The following is a 22,442-nucleotide window of genomic DNA, read 5'->3' as shown; positions in this document are numbered from 1 at the left end:
ATCAAGTCACAGCTAACTTAGAGCAACCCCATAGGCTTTTAAAGCAATAGCCATTCAGAGGGGGTTTGCCATTTCCTGCCTCTGTGTAGCAATCCTGGACTTCCTTGATGGACATCCAAATACTATCTACTGTCCCTGCTTAACTTCTGAGATCTGATGAGATTGGGCTAGCCTGGACCATCGAGGTGTAATGTGTGTAAAAATATCTGAAAATTCGGAGACTTCCTATAAATGTTTGGCCATCAGTTATTATTGCATTTCAATTAATGTTGGCATCCTGCCCTTTGTTTTTGAAAAAATCTGAGTTTTACAATGAGGCTTTACTGACTGAGGAAGTAACATGAATGAGCATATACTTCATTGGAAGTGTAACAAATATGTTTACAGATGAATGTGGTTGTGCCCCCAAGGACAAAATTTTTCAAAACATTGGTTGTAGATATATTTCAACGTATTTAATGGCTGTGAAAAAATCAATTAAATCCTTGACTTTGATGGAATGCTCCTAAAAGGAAGCTCTGAAATCATTTACATCCTATTTTTCAACGTACAAGTAGGTTGGTGGTGTCCCTGAACATTTATGCGTTAAAGCAAAAGAGGTTGGTTTGGGTAGGAAATCTACTTATTGATAAATAAAAGGTTCAGTTTTACTACTAAACTAGAAACTGAGCAATGTAGCCACAATGTGCTTCAACCATAGATGTAAGGAGAACACATTCTCCTTCCGTTCAGTGTAATGGAAGTCGAAGTTTATTCTTGTATGCAGCTATTTGGGGACATTATGGTGCTCAACATTAAATCTGTTCTAAGCCAAGTTCTGAAAACAATTTTAGGTAGATGGAATGTTCACTGTTGTGTCGGAACAAATGATATTCAGTTTGAGAGCATATTTACGATTCAAGATTTAAGCCATAGAAAATGAGAAATTATTCCCTGAGACAAAGGTTGGGTAATCATTAAGTAGTTCCATAAGTGGGAAGATTCTCGGCTGCCGTTTCCATGTTCAGTGTTCTAATTTTCTTTCAGCATATCTCTGTACCTCTGTGATTGCAACAGCCAAAGTAGGGTTTGAAGCAACACCTAAGGGATGTCTTCATACTGCGAGACCTGTGCTGCCAAACTTAAATACCACCTTTTAATATGTCTAAATTAGACCATAATTGCAGATGCTAGCTGCTAGTCTACAGAGTTCTTCCAAAAACGGGAGGGCTTTTACCTGTTTCCAACAACTGCACGCTGCTGTCCTGGATGAATGCTACAGGCCCATATGCAAGGTCTGAAATGCAGCTGTTGTAGACCCTTCCCTCTTACATTCCAAAGGAGACAAGCATTGAATTCTTTCCTCCCACATTTTCATTTTTGGGCAAATAGGAAAGAAAATGTACTTCTTGCACACATGAAGATGTCAGTTACTAAGGGTAGCCTCTCTCGAGATTGCATGTCCATATAGAATTTTCTACTGCATGTGGTAGACCTAAAGATATCTAATAATGTCAATTATCTGTTTGCTTGACCTATCATTAATAAACATATTACAACAAACATTCCAAAACAGTTTTCAAACTTTTTCAACACACCCCTCCTCCCACAGCTAGAAGTTTACCTTTATACTATGTTATCACATAAGAATCAGAAGGTGACTTTTAAGGTGGCAAAATTTGGTTGGCTGGTCTTAAAGATCAGGAAATCTTGGTCTACACTGGTTCAGGAAGGATCATAAGCACTTATTCTTTTACTCATTTTTTTAGTATTTTATTCTATATTTTAGTGGTGACATGATTATCAATCATGGAGTCTGATAATATATAGCCTATGTTACACTTTTAATTCTATGTATATTAACAGCATTCTGGTCTAGGACCATAATAAATATTTACTTACAGCTAGAAGTAAAGGCCCACCATGTCTTAGAAATGGTGTTATTTGAGACCAAAAGCACCAGCATGACCTCTTGTCTAGTTTGGTATTTGCACTGCCTACCATACCTTATAAAACCATTTTCAGATTAAACACCTAGTGTTCAGCCAAGGCGACTAAGTTCCCTGAATCATAGCATTCCGATCCTGTTTTGTCACTGAAGTCTTTATTCTTAAAAGTGATATCCATGTGAAGTAAGTCTGAGTACAAAATTTATAAAAAATAGAGCCTTGTTAGTCTTCCAGTCACATTTTGGAGTTATTTCAGGCTTCTGAAGGAGACAAAAATCACTTGCCAATGAATTTTGGTGGTCGTTTCTCTATGAAAGCAGCCATTCCTTCCCGCCGGTCTATCGTAGAGATATTCTGTATTTAAAAATTACAGTGGTTAACACTTAAAGGAAGTCACATTAAGTACAAAGTATGTTCTGTATTCTTTTTGAACAATACTATAGTCTGATAGGAGCAGTCTCCCAGGATACATAGTTTTCCTATTATAAAAGTTCTCACAATGGGGATAAAGTTGTGTAGCCCATTCTCATTTTCAACTGATGGGCAGCCTGATGTCCTAAGCAGCCATGCACTACCTTTTACTATATAAATGGCCCTTCCTATTGCGAAATATGTGCATGCTTACTAAAAGGTTTTATTTAATTCAATACTCAGGACCCAATGCAAGTGACAGATTCCAAGCAAGCTTTTAATACAATAGCCCATTTTGGATCCAAATTTGAAAAATATTTGACTCAACCTGCTTTTCACATTATAACCCTTATAAGAGTTGTGCATAATTTTAAAGAGGTGTGCCCTTTAAAAAGCAGGGTTCCCCCCTCCCCCAACAGTGGGGCAGCTTACCAGGGTGTAACATATTCCTTCAATAGCCATCCCAGAAGCAATATCAACCTGCAAAAGGAAATCTTGTTATGTATAGAAGAGAAACATTTTCTAATTATTAGCCTTTTATATTCTAGCTACAACTTCAGTGGTAATGTGCTAACCTGTAACACTGGATGTGACTGAACAATCTAGTCTTCCATGCTTCCCCGAGACCAACAAAGGGGTGGATAAAAAAAAAGTCTATTCTGCCAGCAGTAGAGTTTTCTGCCCTTAGTAGCGTGTAACCTTTGGTTCCAACCCAGAGAGTTTTGGAATGCCTTCAAGATGCTTTTATTGAAGCACAACATTTCCTATGTTTGAGCCTAGGAGATCAGATATATTCAGAAGCTCAGTGAAATGCGACAACAAATGCAATAGTCTTGGGACACCTTCAAGACTGCAACAGTAGCCTCGTAGAGCTACCCGTCTAAAATCTATGTAAAATACATCCCCATAATTCAGTTTTTATTTGAAAGCCTCTAAAGATAGTAATTCCATAACCTCCCTCAATACCTTCTGTTACTACTGATGTAGTTTTGCTGTCCCCACTCCTGGAACTTGTGGGGCGGAGGGAGGAACTGTTAAGCATATATGTGCACACAGCCATATTTATGTTGAAAATTGCTTCCTTTCTAAAGATGCTTGGCTTAAAAACAGCAGCTATTGGTTTTATTATGTGCTTGTGAGTATAATGTATAGTGTACGTCTCTGGTTTGCTGAAGATGTTTATAAAAAGCTCTTAATATAAAGTCATTACCTCACTTCCTCTGTTTATAGCCACTTTACTCATTTTCACTGCTATTGGAGCCTTTTAATAGAAAAGAACAGGGATTTGTGAGTAATAATACACCAATGAAGATATTCATAATTTCTGAACAGAATTGTCTGGCTTAGGATGAATAAAGACTGTTCTTGTCTACAAAACAGTTGAATTGTATTGCAATATAGGTTACAGCCCCTGTTTTCCTTTAAGTGAGGATTTGACAAATCCAGGGAACGTTTAGTTTTTCAATACATAACCACAGGACGGGCCTTCAAAGTTCAGCTGGCATACCACGGTTGGAAAAAGTGCAGGATTATATATGGACCTTTGATTTAGCATGTATGCCATGCTGAGCTCTATAAAGGAGGAGTGGGATAGGAAATAAGTAGACAGATCCCTGCTCCTAATAGAGATTAGATTTGTTATAGATTGTTATCAGTCCCCACTGGAGTTAGGGGCCCTGGATGGAACATCATCATCGGCCATGGTTCCTTATCAGGTATCAAAGAAAAAGGTAGTGTGTAGTAGTTAAAACATTTGCAAAGATCTGGGTTCTAATCACCACTCACCCATGAAGTTCACTGGGTAACCTTTGGCTTATGAGATACATACCGTCAAGGAACTTTCAATATAAATAAGGGAAACAGATTCCTACCAAAAAGTCAAAACTCAAATCTGAATTCAGAATCTAAATCATGAAAATTAATGGTAGGGTAAAATTGGGTATGATTTATTTTTAAAACAAAATTGGGGTTGCCTTGATGTTCTTTAGAACGTTTGGTGCAGTGAACACCCATAATTATGAGAGTGCAAAACATTATCCTGCAGATGACACTGGTAAAGTGATGTTATACACTAACCCGGGGAACGATCTCTTCAGCTAAAGCCAATGCTCTTTGATAAGCTGCATCACCCTCCTCATTTTGTTGCACTGCATGATTAACTAGCCCAATTGAACATGCTTCTTGTCCATCGATCTGCCTGCCAGTGAAAATGAGTTCTTTAGCACGGCCTATTCCAATGCATCGTGGTAGACGTTGGGTTCCACCTAGGCAAAAGGCAAAAAACCACCAGCAAAAGGTCACCACATATATTTTGGGAAGCTAATTCTCTACTGTGGTTCCATATACCAAAACAATAATGGACTTGGATCCTATGCAGCACCTGTACTGCAGAAAGTGTTGTTAGAGGCAGAGCTTCTCTGTCTCTGGCTTCCTCCTTGCAGCCACCTTTGGGATGGATTGCTGCATGGTGAAGGAGAAGTGGGCAAAACCAGAGCCTTTTCTGCTTGCACAAGTAAATTTGCCCCAGTGGAACTGAGGGATAAGATCCAAGCTATAATAATTATCATTCCATAGTTTAAGTTAGCTGTGTTGCTCATAACCTTCTCCAACGGCCCCAAGGGATTATACTACAAAACCAGGAGCTTTCCTAGTGACTGCGTATCACTTTGGGACCAGTAACAGGTCCCACCCTACTCTAATTTAAGTGTTCAAGATTTCAACAGGAACTGCCCATGCATTTTTAAGGCTATCTTTTTAACCATGAAGAAACCGGGCTCAGTTGTCTTAAAGCAAAAGCAGACACAGAAAACCACTAACATTTTATCTCAATATTCTGCCATTTCACAATCGGGTCATTATTCTGGAATCTTGCAATCTCTTGCTGTATTATAAAGTAAGGAACTTTATAAGGCTGCTTTACCTGCACCTGGGAAGAGTCCTCTGGTTGTCTCAATGAGACCCATTTTTGCAGCTGATGCTGACAGAAAAAGCAACAGAAAAAGTAAGTCACTTTAACACACACACATTATGCTGTTTAACTGTGCTAAACTTTTGGTCCAGTGTTGCCCATGGTTTTGCACTTGGGGGAAAAAGAAAAGGAACCATTATCGACCTGTGTCATGTAGTGAGTTCAGAGGCCCTAGAGTCTATCTGTGGACATTAAGGCTCCACACAAACATCACCTGTTGCTGCCAGGATCATGCCTTAGTCTTCCCCACTCCCTTCTCACCCTGAGACTGTGGGGTCAAACACTAGCTTCAGTTACCTGCAATGTATGAATGCGGGCACACAGGTTAACTAGAGTTAATTTCCTGCCCCCTGACTGGGATCCTAAACCAGGATCCTGATTAGTGGTAGTGAAGGGGGAACTAACTCCAGTTAACTCACACACCTACATTTTTATGCATCACAGTTAGTATTTAACCAGAATTCTTGGCAGAACACCAGAGAGTGAGGCATGCATGTGAGCTTGTTATCAAACTGGGCTCATGCACATTTTTTCTTAATCATAGTTAAACATGAGATATCTGAATGCTGCCTAAGTCTCCCTGTAACACAGACAGAATGTGCCTGGTGTTCTGGTGTACATACCTGCCACTCGGAGATCACAAGCCAGTGCCAGTTCCAAGCCTCCACCCAATGCATAGCCTTCCATTGCGGCAATGGTTGGCATTGGCAGGGAGGCTGTTAACAATAACAAAAAAAAAACCATTTTACATTATGCGATCACTCAGCACTATCTAGTTATAGTAATTAATTACCATCCAACAAAACAGAGAAATTACTGGCATTCACTTCAGGATATTTTTTTGCTGCTGCCTTAAATCATGTTAGTGTGCCCCAGGAAAAAAAGTATTCATCTCACAGAAAAATGATCCACTAGATAGAACTGTGCACAAGAAACCACAATTTAGCAAACTTAGCTAGACATTGACTCAGCATAGGTACAACAATTTTATTGATTTGATAGCACAGTTGAGAGTTCCTTAGGCCAAGCACTCCTCTCTCCACCTTTCTGAGGATAATGCTAGTTCGTATCATGACAATGATCACATGAAAACGGCTGTTAACTACTTACCAATGTTATCCATTAAGCTTCTGAGCCTCTGAACAAAATGAACAGCTTGAGAATCACTCATCTGAGCACGCTCTTTGAGGTCAGCACCTAGATTTGGAGCAGCAGCAGCGGTTAGTTTGATGATACAGAAAGGCAATGCAATGAGTTAAGCAGTGTTGCTTCAACACACCAATTGCCTTGCAAGCTACAAGAGAATCCTATGCAGAATTTGGTCCATCACAGCCCATTGAAAATCAATTAATTCTGCATAATATTGGTCTGTTAAAATGACCGCTTGCCAACTGATCACAGCTGTCTAGTTTTGGGAATGTCTGTCTTAGTAGTCTTCTGAATCAGTTCTGGTGTTATTGTATATTCATCAACGAAGTGAGATAGAAAACCATATGGCCCAAAGCAATATTTCTCTATATGTCTACAACATTTACCTATTATCTTGGGGGTAGTGGTGGTTATAATTTATTACATCAGAAAATGTTCTCACCCACCTGCACAAAAAACACCTTTTACATTGCTCTTGATTACCACTACACGAACATTTTCATCACAACGGAGAATGTCAAGGGTTTCATAAAACTAAGGGGAGAGAATGTAGTCAGAGTTCAAATATAAAATTATACTAGAGCCCATAACTCTATGGTTAGTTTTATTAGGTGACTGTTCCTGAAAATTGCGAATGGAAGCGCAACTTTGAAGGTATCCAATAGAGAACATTAAACAACAAAATATGTGAAAGCTAAACACAGGGCGGTAGCTAGGGGCAGGGGCGGGGAGGACAGCTGCCGCCCCTATAGCATGCAGAGGCGCCTACAGGACAGGCAGTTCTGCCACCCTCTCTGCATGCCACAGGGACAGTGGCTGCCCTCCTCACCCACGCACGCACCCACCCCAGTTATGGCCCTGGCTAGACATTATAGCAAATTATTATAGCAGTGGCTTAGCACATTCAAGTATATTAGATCTTCAAAATTCTGACAGCTTATCTTACCACTGCATTGTATAATACAGTTCTAAGCATACTATATGAACAATTTATTCCTTCCTTCACAGTATGGCTTCACTCTATATACCATGGGCTTCATTTAAAAGATTCTGTAGAATAAATTACTTGAGGACTATGCCCTTGTACATTGACAAATATTCAAATAGTATTTATATAACTGAAAGTAAGATAAACACTTTTACTTACTTCATCCACAAACACTTTACCCAGTGAATTTTTGGCATGTGGTCTGTTCATCTGAATTTCTGCAATGCCTTTAGTTTTTTAAAAAAAGAACAAGTGAACCCATGTTAAGCACTGTGATGTTGGTTATCACAGAGTATTTCAAGAACTTGCATCTGTTATTTGCTGCTTTTTGGAGTATTTTCCATTGCAAATGAAGGGAACATACAAGTTAACACGTTGGAATTTTAGGAAAGGTTGGATCAGCTATTATTGCTAGTTCATAACTGAGGCTCTTGTACATAGTCCAGTGGAGTTTTACCCTGGATTGCACTCTTCAAAAGCCGTAGCCATGGAGCTCGATCATCGAGCAGCTCCACTTTCTGACATCAAGCATCAAAGCAGGCATGTGAACACCAGCACAGGGAAATACTAGTTTAATAGTTCCTTCACTTGCAGGCCAGAATCCTTGCTGGGTTTTTTACAGCGTGTGTCCTCTTCCTTACATCTCCTCTCCCTGAACAGAAGCTCCCACCCTAGTCATCCTGTCTGCAAATTAATTGTTAGCGTGTGTATGATTTTTTTTAATTAAGTCCATATGAGGGGGACAGACAGTAGTTTACAGCAGCCCTGTAGCATGACCCAGTTTTCTAATTACTATTTAATCTGGGGACAGAGGTTGACAGTTGGGAAACTGTATTTTTAAATGCTACAGTGAACATTACAGGCACTTGCCCACACCTGAACGCTTTCTGCCCATGGCTGTTCCCCCCCCCTTTAAAAAAACACCCAAACCTCCGGTTGAGGCAAATACCGGCGTAGTGGTGCCAGCGTGGTGTAGTGGTTAAGAGCGGCGGTTTGGAGCCTGATTTGGAGAACCGGGTTTGATTCCCCCACTCCTCCACATGAGCAGCAGAGGCTAATCTGGTGAACTGGATGCGTTTCCCCACTCCTACACATGAAGCCAGCTGGGTGACCTTGGACTAGTCACAGCTCTCTTAGCCCCACCTACTTAACAGGGTGTCTGGGGAAGGGAAGGGAAGGCGATTGTAAGCCGGTTTGACTCTGCCTTAAGTGGTAGAGAAAGTCGGCATATAAACACCAACTCTTCTTCTTCTAGTGGGATCCCTCCCCCCGCACATGGTGCTCTTTCCATTCTATCAGATATTACAGGAGGTCTCCAATGGAAACAGAAGGTGGGGTGTGAGCGCCGCTGCAAGCCCTTCTATTCAGGCAACTTCCCACCTTTTACTTTACTTTAGATTGAGATATATATCCACACACACACACCCCTGGGGCTGCAGGCGGCTCACAGCCGCTGTAACGGAAAGGGGGAAGAAAATGGTCCTTCGCGTTTGTGTGGGCGGCTAAGGGCGTTGGTGCGCCCTGCGGCTCCAAAGGTCTCCTTTCCTTTCCCTGCCGAGGGAGATGCGCGCCGCTGCTTGCAAGGGCCGCTGGCTCCACTCACCGCAGGTCGCCTCCCCGTGAACTTGGAGCAGGACCTCTTTCTTCCCGCCCGCGGACATGGGCCTTCTGGGGCCGCGGCCAGGGGTCTGCCGGCCCTCGAGCGCCGACCGCGCCCGAACCCAAACGGCTGCTCCGCCCAGGCGAAGCATCGCGCCTCTCCGCGGGCTCCCAGCGCCTCGCCGCCTTCTCGCCGCGCTTGCCTTCCGCCCTTCTCTCCTCTCCAGCCGGGGCAGAGTGCAGAAGGACCGCCCCGCTTCCCCAGCGACTTTCCGCATTACAAAAAACTTCCGCATAACTCATAGAAACCTGTTCCGGAGTTTATCCACATTCAGTCTCCTCCGCAACGCAGAGACCCGGGAGCCGGTCTGCTAGTTCGTCCCGCAAATTTAGGAGCGGCCACTGTGACATGCGAGTGGAGAGATGCTTAACGCAGTCAACCGATCCATTTCAACTAGGGTTGCTAGCCAGCCTGGAGAAAAATGCCCTGTTCTTTGAAGAGACGTTTGATGTGTGAAAATGGGCCGTTGAAACTTTTAATAACATCAGGGTAAATGGCATTGTCCTGACCTGGGTCACTTTATCAGATATTAAAGGCTAACCGGGATTACACTACAATAGTACTTGGATGGGAGACCTTCGAGGAAGACTAACGGCACCTGACCATCTCTTGCCTTCAAAATCCTATGCGGTCACCATCAGTCAACTGTGACGTGACGGCACTTTTGCCACCAAATAAGATCACTTTGAAAATAATATTCTATTACGCCTCCAATAAATGGAGAGGATGCTTTCCCCCCAGGCCAATTGGCAACCCTAGATTCAACAGTTTGTTTAAGATCCTGTTAATGAATGATGGAGCTAGGCATGATTTCCTTATAAGGAAGTTTCACAAAATAGGTGCTGCCACTAAAAAGGCCCTGTGTTATGTAGCCACCAATCAATCTTCAGAAGATAATCTAAGGAAGCCAGTTGGCTCATTCAGGACCTTTTCCTTATATGACTCCCTGAAGAATGCCTTGAATCCTCTTGTGTTTGTAGCTTCTAACCTAATTGCGCAAGTCAAAGTGGGGTTCAGGCTGATGGTTTTCTCCAAGCCAAAGCAAGCCAAACATCATTGTAGCCCTCAGAGATAAAGTGCAGATTATAATATTCAAAGTATTCCAAGTTTTTTTTAAGACTGTAAGCTGCCAGGTATTAAAGTCATTATTAACACATAATTGAAAATGTTTAAGTACAGCTAACAATTTATCTTGTAACCAAGTTTCCAACTAGTCCAATACTCAGAGGTGTGGCTACACAGAGGGCATAATGAAGAAATGATTAAAGCAACACACAGTGTGTACCAGCTGCAACAGTCAAGACTTGTGATAAGGTGTTCATTAGGGTTTCATATGAGAGAATGACCATGTGATTGGTGGGTGGCAGCATGATTTGCAGGGAGCCTGCAGGAAAGACTGTTGTTGCTATGTTAACTCAACTTTTAATTTTGTTAATGTACATTAAATTTTGATTCTGGGGGTGCAGGACTCCATCTTTGTGATATCACTGTAAACCACAGCATAGGAATAAGCACTTAACTAGACTGGGTTGCCCTCAAGCTTTTAGAAACAATCATGCAGTAACAAAGCAAAGTGATACATTGGCAGATACAGATAGCTTTAACAATAATAAGTCCTAGCAGTGGCCACCTTGACAAGTATTTGCTCAGTCATGGGCTTTGTGGCAAAGAAAAAAAGGATCATAGTTCACAGCAGACATATTCCTTTTTCCCTACGTCTATTGTAATTGTCTTGACTGAAATCAAGAGGAGCAGAGTCCAAATCCTCCAGAAAACTTTGTGATCTAGAATCCTTTCACCATAAAATTCATATGCAGTCTGAAGGTGGTTTATGGTGGAACAATGGTATTCTGCATATCTTCAGAGAGTTTTATGCATATTGTTTGCCATCTCACACTGTAGTTCACATAACAATAATTCTCCATTTATTAAAAAAACATGCATACATTTTAAAAACTAGCCGGTGAAGAACATTTTTTAAAATTTTGACTTCTCTCCCTGACATGACTTTTTGGGGGGGGGGGTAATTTGGGATTCTTCACTTCCATGGGGTGTTCCTACATGTAAAGTCCACCCCCCTCCCCCACCTGAAATTATAAAGCTTGGACACAGACCCATGGATTAGATCTTTCTATTTGCAATCAAAGTTGATTCGATTGAGGAAAAGCCTTGGTGAATTCTTGTTCATTGAAGTTCTGTCCCAGTGTGTTCAAACATAGCCAATAGTGTGCGTGGTGGTAACCAAGTGGTGGTAACCAACTTGGTACGTGGATGCAGTGGGTTAACCGTAAAGGGGTAGCCGTGCTAGTTTACTATTGCTTATAAAAAGTCCAGTGGCACTTTAAAGACTAGTGCAGTGGGTATTCTCTGGAAGTACTAATGCTTTGTGCCTGTATTAAATTATAGGTCCCACTATTTCAAGCTGTGTTTGTGTTCTGCTTCTAGCCTGAAGACCGTTTTTCAGGTAGCATTTTAGGCTGCTGACCTGGATGGCCCAGGCTAGCCCCATCTCGTCAGATCTCAGAAGCTTAGCAGGGTCAGCCCTGGTTATTGTTTGGATGGGAGACCACCAAGGAAGACCAGGGTTGCTGTGCAGAGGAAGGCACCGGCAAACCACCTCTGTTAGTTAGTCTCTTGCCATGAAAACCCCCAAAAGGGGTCGCCATAAGTCGGCTGAGACGTGAAGGCACTTTTACACACACACGCAACATTTATTTCACCAAGAGCTTCCTCGAGCCACACAACCCATTTCTTCAGATCGCTAAACTATATGTATTAACTGGGTTTCAAAGACCTGCAGACGCGGCGCTCGCAAACTAGCGTTCCTTCCTAGGATTAGGGCTACTGTTGCTTTAAGAGAAAGGGGGCGGGAGCCGAGGGAGGGGGGAGCCGCCCCTTCCTTCGACCTTTGCCTGCCTCCCTACGGAGCGACGTCGGCGGGTTCGCAGGCTGCTGTTCCTTTCCTTGGCGGGTGGTCGCGGTGTCAGCGGCGAACGAAGCACGCGCCGATGGCGCCCCCTGCAGTAGCCCCGGCCGTAGGACGGAGGGTGTTTGTGGTGGGAGTCGGCATGACCAAGGTACTGGGAAGCGGCTGGGCCGGGGTCATTCGGCTTCAGAATAGGAGGGGCTTCAGACGAGCCACCCTTTCCTGGCGGCAAATGCAAACTGGGGGTCTTGTGACACTTCAAAGGCTCGCGTGCTAATGGGGCAGTAGTACGCAGAAATGGTTAAGAAAGGCTCTGTTATAATACGGACCGTTTTATTAGATGCATGCAGTGGATGCGAATACATTCTGAAAGAAAAATGTAAATAACAGGGTCAAGGAGATAGGAAATATTGGATAACGCAATCATGTAAAGGTCAGGTGTGGCCAAGAAGAGTGCAAAGATCAGATCGTTGGCAGTATCCCTAGTTTTGCAATACTGATTAATACTTGTAATGACTGAGGAATTGCAAGCCCTGCCCGTCCAGATGGTATCAAACTTTGCTGAGCTCTCATTTAGCAGTGGTTTGTCCTGAGAGATTTAAAAAAAAACACGTTTCCCCAGAGTTTCATGCATATTGCCATTTTTAATGTCAGAGTTGTGACAACTTACTGTTTTCTGTATGTACAATGTAAAGCGTAGAAGGTATACATCACATTAGAGCAATGGTTCCCAACCTTTTTTTGACCAGGGACCACTAGGACTTTTTTGTTCGGTGCAGGGACCCCAAGGTTCAAAATAAAAATTCCGAGAATTTGAAAATAAACTTTAATAATAACTGTTAGTTAAACATTAAACTTAGAATAATATTTGAATATATATTTTTATAATAGAGAACTTTTAATTGAAAATATTAATTTATTATGGGTTTATAACTTTGTTTCGCGGACCTTAATTTAGTTCTCGCGGACCCCTGGGGGTCCACGGACCCCTGGTTGGGAACCAGTGCATTAGAGTCTGATAAGCCTAAAATGGTATACTAACCTAGTAGGCATCTGATGTTACTAGGTCCTGTCATAGTATTGTCTAAGGGCCAAACTAGACAACGCTGCATCCCTGAGTCTGTCATGGGGATGCACTGGCATTTTAGAGGTTTTTTTAAACATTTCAAAACACTGGCGGGGGGGCTGAACCTGCTGTGGACTGTGGCACAAGAAGGGATGAAAGGCTTCTGCTCCCTCCCCACGATGTGTGTGGAGGAAGACAGGAGTCCCTTATCCCACAGCACTGCAGTCCCAGCAGGGTTGGTATTTATGTTCTGCTATGCACCTGGATGGCCCAGGCTAGCCTGATCTCATCAGATCTCAGAAGCTAAGCAGGGTCAGCCCTGGTTAGTATTTGGATGGGAGACCTCCAAGGAATATCAGGGTTGCTGTGCAGAGGAAGGCACTGGCAAAACCACCTCTGTTAATCTCTTGCCATAAAAACCCCCCAAAAGGGGTTGCCATAAATTGCCTGTGACTTGACGGCACTTTACACACACACACACACACACACACACACACACACACACACACACACACACACATGCCATCACATTCCCTATTACTATGTATCGGTGTGAAAGCTGGACAATGAAGAAAACTGATAAGAAAGTAGATTCCTTTGAAATGTGGTGTTGGAGGACAGTATTACGGATACCGTGGACTGCCAAAAAACAACAACACACCAGTGGGTTATAGATCAAATCAAGCCTGAACTATGACCCTAGAAGCTAAAATGACTAAACTGAGGCTGTCATACTTTGGTCACATTATGAGAAGACAAGAGCCACTGGAAAAGACAATCATGCTAGGAAACATTGAAGGCAGTAGGAAAAGAGGAAGACCCAACAAGAGATCAATTGACTCTATAAAGGAAGCCATGGCCCTCAATTTGCAAGATCTGAGCAAGGCTGTTAAGGATAGGACATTGATTCATAGGGTCATCATGAGTCGGAAGCGACTTGACAGCACTTAACGTGACACACACGTACATGTGTCTAGAAAATGGAGCTAATGTAAAGATTTGAGGGGAAACACAAAGCAGGCAGGTTGATCTAGGAGAAGGCTGCCCATCAAGTGCCCTAGTCCCAAACATTTTAGGTAAGAATCAGCATGTGGCATTGTGTCTGGAGACTAATTGGCAGTCAGTGTAATTCTTTCAGGACTGGTGTGATGTGATCTCCATAACGGATGCCACTCAGTTGCCCGCCTGTCACATTTTATGCCAGTTGACATTTCTGGATGTCTTCAAAGGCATCTCCTTATAGATCGTATGATAATAATCTAACCTGGATGTGATCAGAGTGTGGATCAGCACGGCTGAATCTCACTCCTCAAGGAAAAGTTGTAGTTGGCACTGCAACACAAGCTGCTAAATGGCACTGCGCATCACAAAGACTTGGACTTCTTTGTGTAGGCACAGATTTAGCAGTGCTCCCAATATATGAATCTGCTATTTGAACAAAAGTAAAACTCTGTAAAGAATGGGATTTAGTTTATTGGCACTATGTTTAGTTTATTGGGCATATGTTTGAGCAGAATACAAAGTGGAAGTAGGTTTCCCTCTACTTTATTCTTTGAGGAATGCCACCCCTCCCAAATATGAGGAAAAGTTCTATTTATCTAGTAAGATAAATTATTCCCTGGGGTGTCATGCTGTGGTAGTAGTTCTTTGTATAGCACTCAAGAGTGTTCAACGTTCTTCATGTACATTATCTCAATATCAATACGTTGCTGAAAAATAAGGCAAAGTTCTTATACACCATACTGGGTGCTACAGTCCTTTTTGTTTATTGTTTATTTATTTAAAAATATTAGCTACCTTTCTTCCTTATGGCATTAGGGTGGCTTACAATATTAATAAAGTACATAAAATAGATTATGTCAAACATAAGAATTTAAAATAATTTAGGACTGCTTTAATCAAATGCAGTAATAAATAAAATCATCTTCAGCTGCCTCCTAAAGGTCAAAAGTGACCTTTAAAGTGGTTGGAGAGGTTGTTCCATAATCGTGGGGCTGCCACTGAAAAGACCCTCTCTCATCTACCCACCAAATGAGCTTCTTTGATTGTTGGGACAGTCAGGAGGGCCTCTCCCTGTGATCTTAATTCCTGGGCAGGAACATATTGGAGAAGACAAGTCCTTCAGATACCCTGGTACCAAGCCACGGAGAGCTTTAAAGGCAAAAACCTACACCTTGAGTTGGGCTCAGCGGATCGGTAGACAGTGTACCATCTCTTCTGACACAGCAGTTTCTGTCCATTATTTTTATATTGCATAACCTTGTGAGTGCTTCCTAGAGAGTCCAGCAGAGCATACATGAGATTAGACCTTTAAACTCTATATTAATCTCTGCTAGGAAATGCATCCTTGCTCTGTACTTGCAAAACCTAGCATTGATTTGAAAAATGTTTTGCTCACAAACCTCCATTAAAAGATGAAACTCTCTTACTTGTTCTTATCACATATAAATGTTGTGAAGGGTTAACAAAATCAGCAATTCTCATGTCTGAACATGATGAACATAAGTATATGCAACGGGTGTGATCAACATTTCTCTGCATGAAGAAGGCATATTTGTATTATTTAAAGTATCCCTGCCCCTACCTAGCATGTTACTACAATTTCTATGTTTTGGAAGTTGTGTGGTATAAGAGGTTCTGAGGTATAATCCTTTACAAAGAATGATGTCTATTTCTCCCTAGCAAAATGGGGTAATCTTCTATTAATTGTGTTTATTTACTTAGCACTTTAAATATATTATTGTAATGTGTTTTTACTAAATATTAATTTAAATAGTTAGCTTGTTTATGGAAGGTCTGTCTTGATCCTAACCATTCTATATTATTATTTTATTTACAGTGCATTCCTAAAGACAATTACTCCGGTCTAAGGCCATTCATTTCAGTGGGCTTAGACTGGAGTAACTCTCCTTAGGAATGCACTGTTAATGTAGTAAAAAAATAGTTTTAAAAAATCACAAGCCCTGCTTGTTGGGACCGTTTATAATGTTATGTTAACTATATGTGATTATGCGTTGGATTGAAAGCCTGTAAATTATAAGTAGGTAATAAGTATAACTTTATCCCCCGTTCAGTTACATAAGAGATTCTACCATTCTTCTTATCTGGCAGTTGCACAAAATTCTTTAATTTGAGCAGTCGTTGAACAAAAATCTGTTTTTCTGTGGGCAGAAGTCAAAATGGAGCATGTACCCTTTGACCAGATTAAGTAAAATTACCAGAAAGCATAAGATGGGCTGGTGCACAAGGTGTCCTAAAGTGATATCACAGTGATATCAGAGGAATGCAGATCACACCTGTCGTATATACTTACGTTCATCATGATAATATCACAGTAAGAGTAGGAGTGGCCTATCCACTAAAGATTTACTTTTTGACTTGTGGATTGCTGACACTGAATTAAGTCAATGGGCTTCTTCCTCCTTAATCTCCTCCACGGATTTAGTATAAAATAGATTAGCATGTAAAAAAAAGTGAAGGAATTTCCCCTGTATTGACCTTCTATGAGCCCAGATGAAATGTAGTATGTTTGAGAAGTGATTAAATCAAAATGAGTACAGGAATCTGATGAAATCATGTTTTTGTGTTCTTTTAATGTTGTCTTTCTTTCCAACAGTTTGAAAAACCTGGGTCCCGTGAAGATTTTGATTACCCCAACATGGCTAAAGAAGCAGGTAACAGCCATTGTTTTTGAGTGTTAGCACCCGGTCCATAATGTTGCTGTGCCACACAGCACTGTAGAACCCTGGGCTTACTTGGGGTCAGAAAGATACATGGGCCAGCTCCCGTGCTGATGCTGCTGTGCTTGAGAGAAATTGCAGTACCCTCTAGTGAGGAAACACAGACCTCTTGTTGACCAATTACCTGGTCAGGAGCTGTTGTAACTGCTCCAGCTTTTCAAGCAGCATTTCCAGCTTCTGTACAGCATCTGTCCCATCCATGTATTTATTTATTTATTTAGACTTGTATCCCGCCCTCAATCCCCAGCCAAGGCCGGGCTCATGGCAGGTAACAGCAAATCAATAACAATAAGTATAATAAAACCATAAAACATCTTCCATTAAAGCTATTAAGACCACACAACAATATTAATAAATAGAACAAGATGATGATCACTCAAGCATAGAAGCCACTGAGGGCCCGGGAGAGCAGCCAGTGCCCCCACATAATTGATAAAACTTATGTGTGGGGCTAGGGAGGCCAGCACAGATGACAATTGTAGGCCTGGTGGAATAACTCCATCTTACAGGCCCTGCAGAACTCTTTCAGGTCCTGCAGGGCCCTGATGTCACTAGGGAGGGAGTTCCATCAGGCCTGGGCCATGGCCGAAAAAGCCCTGGCCCTTGTTGAGGACAGCCGCATGCTTCTTGGGCCAGGGACCACCAAGTTGTTATTTGTAGGGCATAATGCTCTTTGGTGGGGGTGTACCAGGAGAGGCGGTCACAAAGGTCCCACACCATGTAAGGCTTTAAAAGTCAAAACTGGCACCTTGAACCTGATCCAATATTCCAGCTGGCGCCAGTGCAGTTGACAAAGCACCGGCTGAATATGTTCTTCTACGGGGTCCTCATAAGGAGCCTCGCTGTGGCAGTTTGTACCAGCTGGAGTTTCTGGATCAGTCTCAAGGGCAGCCGTACTTAAAGTTACAGTAATCCAGCATAGAGGTGACCATCGCATGGATTGCTGTGGCTAGATCAGGGTGGGAGAGATAAGGTACCAACTGCCTGGCCTGGCAGAGATGGAAAAAAGCCGCCTTGACCACAACTGTGACCTGAGCCTCCATTGATATGGTGGCATCAAGGATCACACCCAGACTCTTGATGGTGGAGGCAGATGTTAGTTGCACCAATAAAAAAATCACCACATATGCTGCCACAATAAATCTACTCAAATAAAGCATAAATGACCACAGACCAACTTATTTATACTATTATACTATGTATTCTTCTTATTAATATACTCTTATTTAAAGTGCCATACCAACCACGTACATAAATTTACAACCAAAAATAATCAACAGGTTAATAATGTCCATCAATTATCCAATCATGAAGCCAAATTCCGGTCTCTGTGAACACGAAGAGGGATTTTTCTTGAAGATCCTACGCAGTCATCAGCTTTTCAAAGAACCAATATATGCAATAGTATTTCACATAGTATATGCTGGTAGCTGTATTGTGAAAACCTATAGTAGGATGATCTCCAGTTTATGAGCAATTATAACTGTAAGGAGCCCTTGATGCAGAGTGGTAAGCTGCAGTCCAAGCTCTGCCCATGACCTGAGTTCGATCCCGACGGAAGTTGGTTTCAGGTGGCCGGCTCAAGGTTGACTTAGCCTTCCATCCTTCCGAGGTCAGTAAAATGAGTATCCAGCTTGCTGGGGGTAAAGGGAAGATGACTGGGGAAGGCACTGGCAAACCACCCTGTAAACAAAGTCTGCCTAGTAAACGTCGGGGTGTGACATCACCCCATGGGACAGGAATTACCCGCTGCTTGCACAGGGGACCTTTAGCTTTTACCTTTATAACTGTATACTGGGCTGATGAACTATATTTCATATGAAATGGTGTGAATCCGGAAAAACCGTTCCCGTGTCTTGGATTATGCATCTATTGGCTCTTTCTGTCAGGACAGCTGGTCAAGTAGCACAAGTATATTTGTAAAAGAACAAGACTAGACAGCCGCCATCACTCTGGCAGTAAGTTCCATGACTGCACCAGCTTGAAAAGGTGTTGCTGCAGTTACAGAACATGACCTTGGTGATATGCAGGCTGTATGTGTATCCATATGCATCTCTACTTCATGTTTTGTTATCCTTGCAAATGTGTACCTGAGGGCTGTTTTATTGCATAGAACAACAAATGTCTTGTGTGAACTAGTCTCAGTCTTGTTAAGTACTTGCTACTTAATCCAATTAGGTGTGAAATCACACTTCGTCTTTTTTTTAAAGTTTTCTATACTGCTAGTTTATAAAATCTTACAACAGCTATTTAAAAAAAAGGTTTTTTTAACACATTTAGGTCAGAAGGCACTCGCTGATGCAGGTATTCCTTATTCTGCTGTGGAACAGGCTTATGTGGGCTATGTTTATGGTAAGTAATGTTATTTGCAAGGGCTTGAGCCTCATCCTGTCTCCTGCTATATTTTATAAATGTACTTGCACAAAAATAGTTAAATCAGTATTCAGTTGTCTCACTAGCTGCTGGTCATGCTTCTTTAATTCTTTTCAGAAACTAACAGCCCATTCCTGACCTTTTGGCGGCCAGGGACGGTGTGGCCAAGACACCACTGTGGCACCTCCAAAGAGGTTCTCCAGCTTCCGAAAGGCTTAAAAAAGCCGTTTAAATTTAAAAAGGCCAAAATGGGAGATTTTTCCCCATTAAGAAAAATTTGGCACAGCAACGCTGTTGCTGGAGGGGGCGTTCCCGGACTGATAGGGGTCAGGAAGCTGCCTAATCACAACTCTGCCACTCCCGGAATGCCCTGGGAATGCCAGCGCAGGGAGGCCGGCATGAGCGCCCCAACACCGGAGTCCATGCCGCTCTTGGTGGTGCAAGTGGCCCGGGTGCCAGCGCAAGCAGCCTGTGTGCCGGCGCGGCCACTTGTGCACCTCCTGAGCTCTTCCAGCCTCAGAGCTCAGGCATGGGCTGCAAATTTATGGGGGAAGATGTCAATACAATGGTATCAATAATTTGAGTATTTTGGGGCTTGTACGGTTGCAAAGTAGTTATTCCATGTGTACTGTTATCTCTTTCTGCTGTTAGAATTGTTGGGAGCCTCTAGCTTTTTCCGCTTCAGTATTTTATCATTCTGCCCTTGCTTATTTTATTATAATCATGTACGTAAATCACTTTGAGCCCATATTTTTCATTCATTGCATGTTTGAGAATTTTTTAAAAATTGCCAAAAAATGCTTGGATAAAGAAGCAGAAATAGCTGACCATGTTAACTGAGAAATGTATCTTTGTTGTGCTGCAAGAATCATACATATTTTTTGACAAGAGTAGGTGGGTGACATGAAAATGGGGGTACAAAGTATCTTCCTGTTGTAAAGCATCGACTAAATTAATAATTTTGGACGTATGTACAATTTAGAAGTATATGAAATTAATCAAGATGATAATGACTACTATGTCACTAGTCAGCTACCTCTTATCTTCTTATAAAGGTGACTCAACCTGTGGTCAGAGGGCTATTTATCATAGTTTAGGACTGACGGGCATTCCTATTGTGAATGTGAACAACAACTGTTCCACTGGATCTACTGCATTATTTATGGCCAGACAACTAATTAAGGGAGGTGAGTTAAACTAACTTACCCCTACAAATCAATATTAGCACAATGTTGTTCTACAATTAAATACTTAAAGGAGGAGTTTTTATCTGAGCAGCCTTTTTTGTTTAACACAGGCTTATTCCATTTTCTTAACATTTTCATTTGAGCTGTTGTTTTGTGCTGGCCAATGGCTATAACAATAAATGTAAATGTAAATTTCCATTTGAGGTCTGGATTTCCTTTTATTCCCTCTTGGTGCAAGTGTGCTTTAGTGAAATCATTGTTATAATGCCGTATGCGCATATGAAGTGGATCCTCTGTACAACATCACAGGATGTTTTTAAAACACAGGGGAATTTAACATCCACTGTAAAGTTACTATGGTTTACTACTGTTTAGCTACGGCAGGGTCCCCAGCCTTTTTGAGTCTATATGTTCGATATTCAGGTTTTCAAAAACATTAAAATATGTATTGTAAATGTTCAATATATTTAAGGTTTGGCAAACTGTGTCCTGGCTCTTGGATTTGAAAAAATGGAAAGAGGGTCCCTTGGATCTAAAGTAAGTGTTTTAAGAATTTCTAATGCATTGAGGTAAAATTTAATTTTGATTGCATATTTTGAAAATGGGTAAGAGGAGTACGTCTCTCTCATACATCAACTGGAAGAAGTTTTCATCAAATGCACGGCAGAGATCTGGAAATAATGCTCATATGGATTATACAGATATTATTATCATCATATTGATAATACATATAAGCCCCTTTTATTGCAGATATAAGAGGCAAGGTATATCTTTGCATGAAAGGGACTTTTTAAATGAAAGCTGGGAATTCAGAGAACCTGATACACCTAACAATATATTGATATAAAGATATTCAGTTGTTGATTATTTTTTTTTAAATGAAAGCCTCAGTGGTCGAGGGGAGGGGTACTAGGGCAGGAAAACTGCAGGGAAACTGCCATGTGAAAGCTCTGTTGCTGCTGTACTGTACTGGCAACTGCAGCAGCAATGGGAAAACAAAACAGTGCTCCCATGTGGAAACTACCCTGTAGGAGGAAGTGGGGGGTGTAGAAGACTGTTGAAAGAATAAAGCAAATTGTGAAAGCGATAGCTGCTACTAGCAGGTTTTCTTTTCTTTTTATTGAAAAAAAGCGGGAAAAAACATACTTGCAATCCCATACATACAGTATACCCTCCAAAGCAGCTCTTCTTTTCAAGAGACATTAGTTGCTCCCAAGAATTTAGGATGTGGCTCACTGTGCATTGCTCACTGTTCATATCTAAGCAAATCTAAATATTATGAGTGCTCATCTACTATAATTTGCCTGGTATCACAGACAAACTTGAATGGCTGCCTGTGTTCCAGGGCAACTTAAGTGTAGCATATATAAGCAACTTGTTTTTTCACCTTTAAAATGTATTTTTCTAAAAACTGATAACTTGAGATTACCTCATAGAGTGGGACTTCCCCCTCTTTCACTGCAGCCCACTGAGCACCCAGAAATTTCATTCTGGTGATGGGTCAGTGGAGCTTCAGGAACAGCCGAGAGGGCAAAGAGGGGTTCTGTAATGGGAGGGAAGAATCAGAGGAAATGGCCAGCCTGACTTCTAAAAATGGAAGTATCATAAGAACATAAGAAAAGCCATGCTGGATCAGACCAAGGTTCATCAAGTCCAGCAGTCTGTTCACACAGTGGCCAACCAGGTGCCTGTAAGAAGCCCACAAACAAGACAACTTCAGCAGCACCATCCTGCTCGTGTTTCACAGCACCTAATATATTCGACATGCTTCTCTGAACCTGGAGAGACTAGATATGCATCATGACTAGTAGCCATTTTTACTAGTATCCATGAATACCCCTCTCTTCCATGAACATGTCCACTCCCCTCTTAAAGCCTTCCAAGTTGGCAGCCATCACCACATCCTGGGGCAGGGAGTTCCACAATTTAACTACGCATTGTGTAAAGAAATATTTCCTTTTATCAGTTTTGAATCTCTCACCCTCCAGCTTCAGTCTTAAGTCTTTGGAACTGCATGGTTGAATATAAGTCAGCATGTGCATTTGT

General features: G+C 41.8%; 2 protein-coding genes across 2 annotated transcripts in view; one reads left to right on the top strand and one right to left on the bottom strand.

The window, feature by feature from the left end:
• Nucleotides 1–2,158: 2,158 nt before the first annotated feature.
• On the bottom strand, nucleotides 2,159–9,195 carry ECHDC2 (enoyl-CoA hydratase domain containing 2). The gene is made up of 10 exons (XM_056844988.1): nucleotides 9,048–9,195; nucleotides 7,604–7,671; nucleotides 6,903–6,990; nucleotides 6,418–6,504; nucleotides 5,931–6,023; nucleotides 5,260–5,316; nucleotides 4,416–4,603; nucleotides 3,550–3,600; nucleotides 2,772–2,819; nucleotides 2,159–2,282 (listed from the first exon to the last, which is right to left on the bottom strand). Exons 1-10 carry the CDS (start codon nucleotides 9,193–9,195, stop codon nucleotides 2,205–2,207), a joined length of 906 nt encoding a protein of 301 aa, XP_056700966.1. The 3' UTR covers nucleotides 2,159–2,204.
• Nucleotides 9,196–12,112: 2,917 nt separating this feature from the next.
• SCP2 (sterol carrier protein 2) overlaps nucleotides 12,113–22,442 on the top strand; it is a 36,361-nt gene continuing 26,031 nt past the window's right edge. The window contains exons 1-5 of the mRNA XM_056844971.1: nucleotides 12,113–12,181; nucleotides 16,713–16,770; nucleotides 19,117–19,188; nucleotides 20,265–20,396; nucleotides 20,869–20,933. Of these exons, the coding sequence (XP_056700949.1) occupies nucleotides 12,113–12,181; nucleotides 16,713–16,770; nucleotides 19,117–19,188; nucleotides 20,265–20,396; nucleotides 20,869–20,933 (396 nt within the window). The remainder of the gene's footprint in view (nucleotides 12,182–16,712; nucleotides 16,771–19,116; nucleotides 19,189–20,264; nucleotides 20,397–20,868; nucleotides 20,934–22,442) is intronic.

This window comes from Euleptes europaea, chromosome 2 (genome assembly GCF_029931775.1).
Source record: "Euleptes europaea isolate rEulEur1 chromosome 2, rEulEur1.hap1, whole genome shotgun sequence".
NCBI classification, from domain to species: domain Eukaryota; kingdom Metazoa; phylum Chordata; class Lepidosauria; order Squamata; family Sphaerodactylidae; genus Euleptes; species Euleptes europaea.
The sequence above is the reverse complement of the archived record's forward strand: the minus strand, read 5'-3'. Positions and strand labels throughout refer to the sequence as shown.

Coding starts and splice junctions, on each gene's coding strand:
- ECHDC2 (XM_056844988.1), bottom strand. CDS start 9,195: ATGCTTCGCCTGGGCGGAGCAGCCGTTTGGGTTCGGGCGCGGTCGGCG. Junction 6,505..6,902: donor AAAAGGTGTTTTTTGTGCAG/GTGGGTGAGAAC, acceptor CTCCAAATCTAG/GTGCTGACCTCAAAGAGCGT. Junction 2,283..2,771: donor AAGGAATATGTTACACCCTG/GTAAGCTGCCCC, acceptor TTTTAAATACAG/AATATCTCTACGATAGACCG.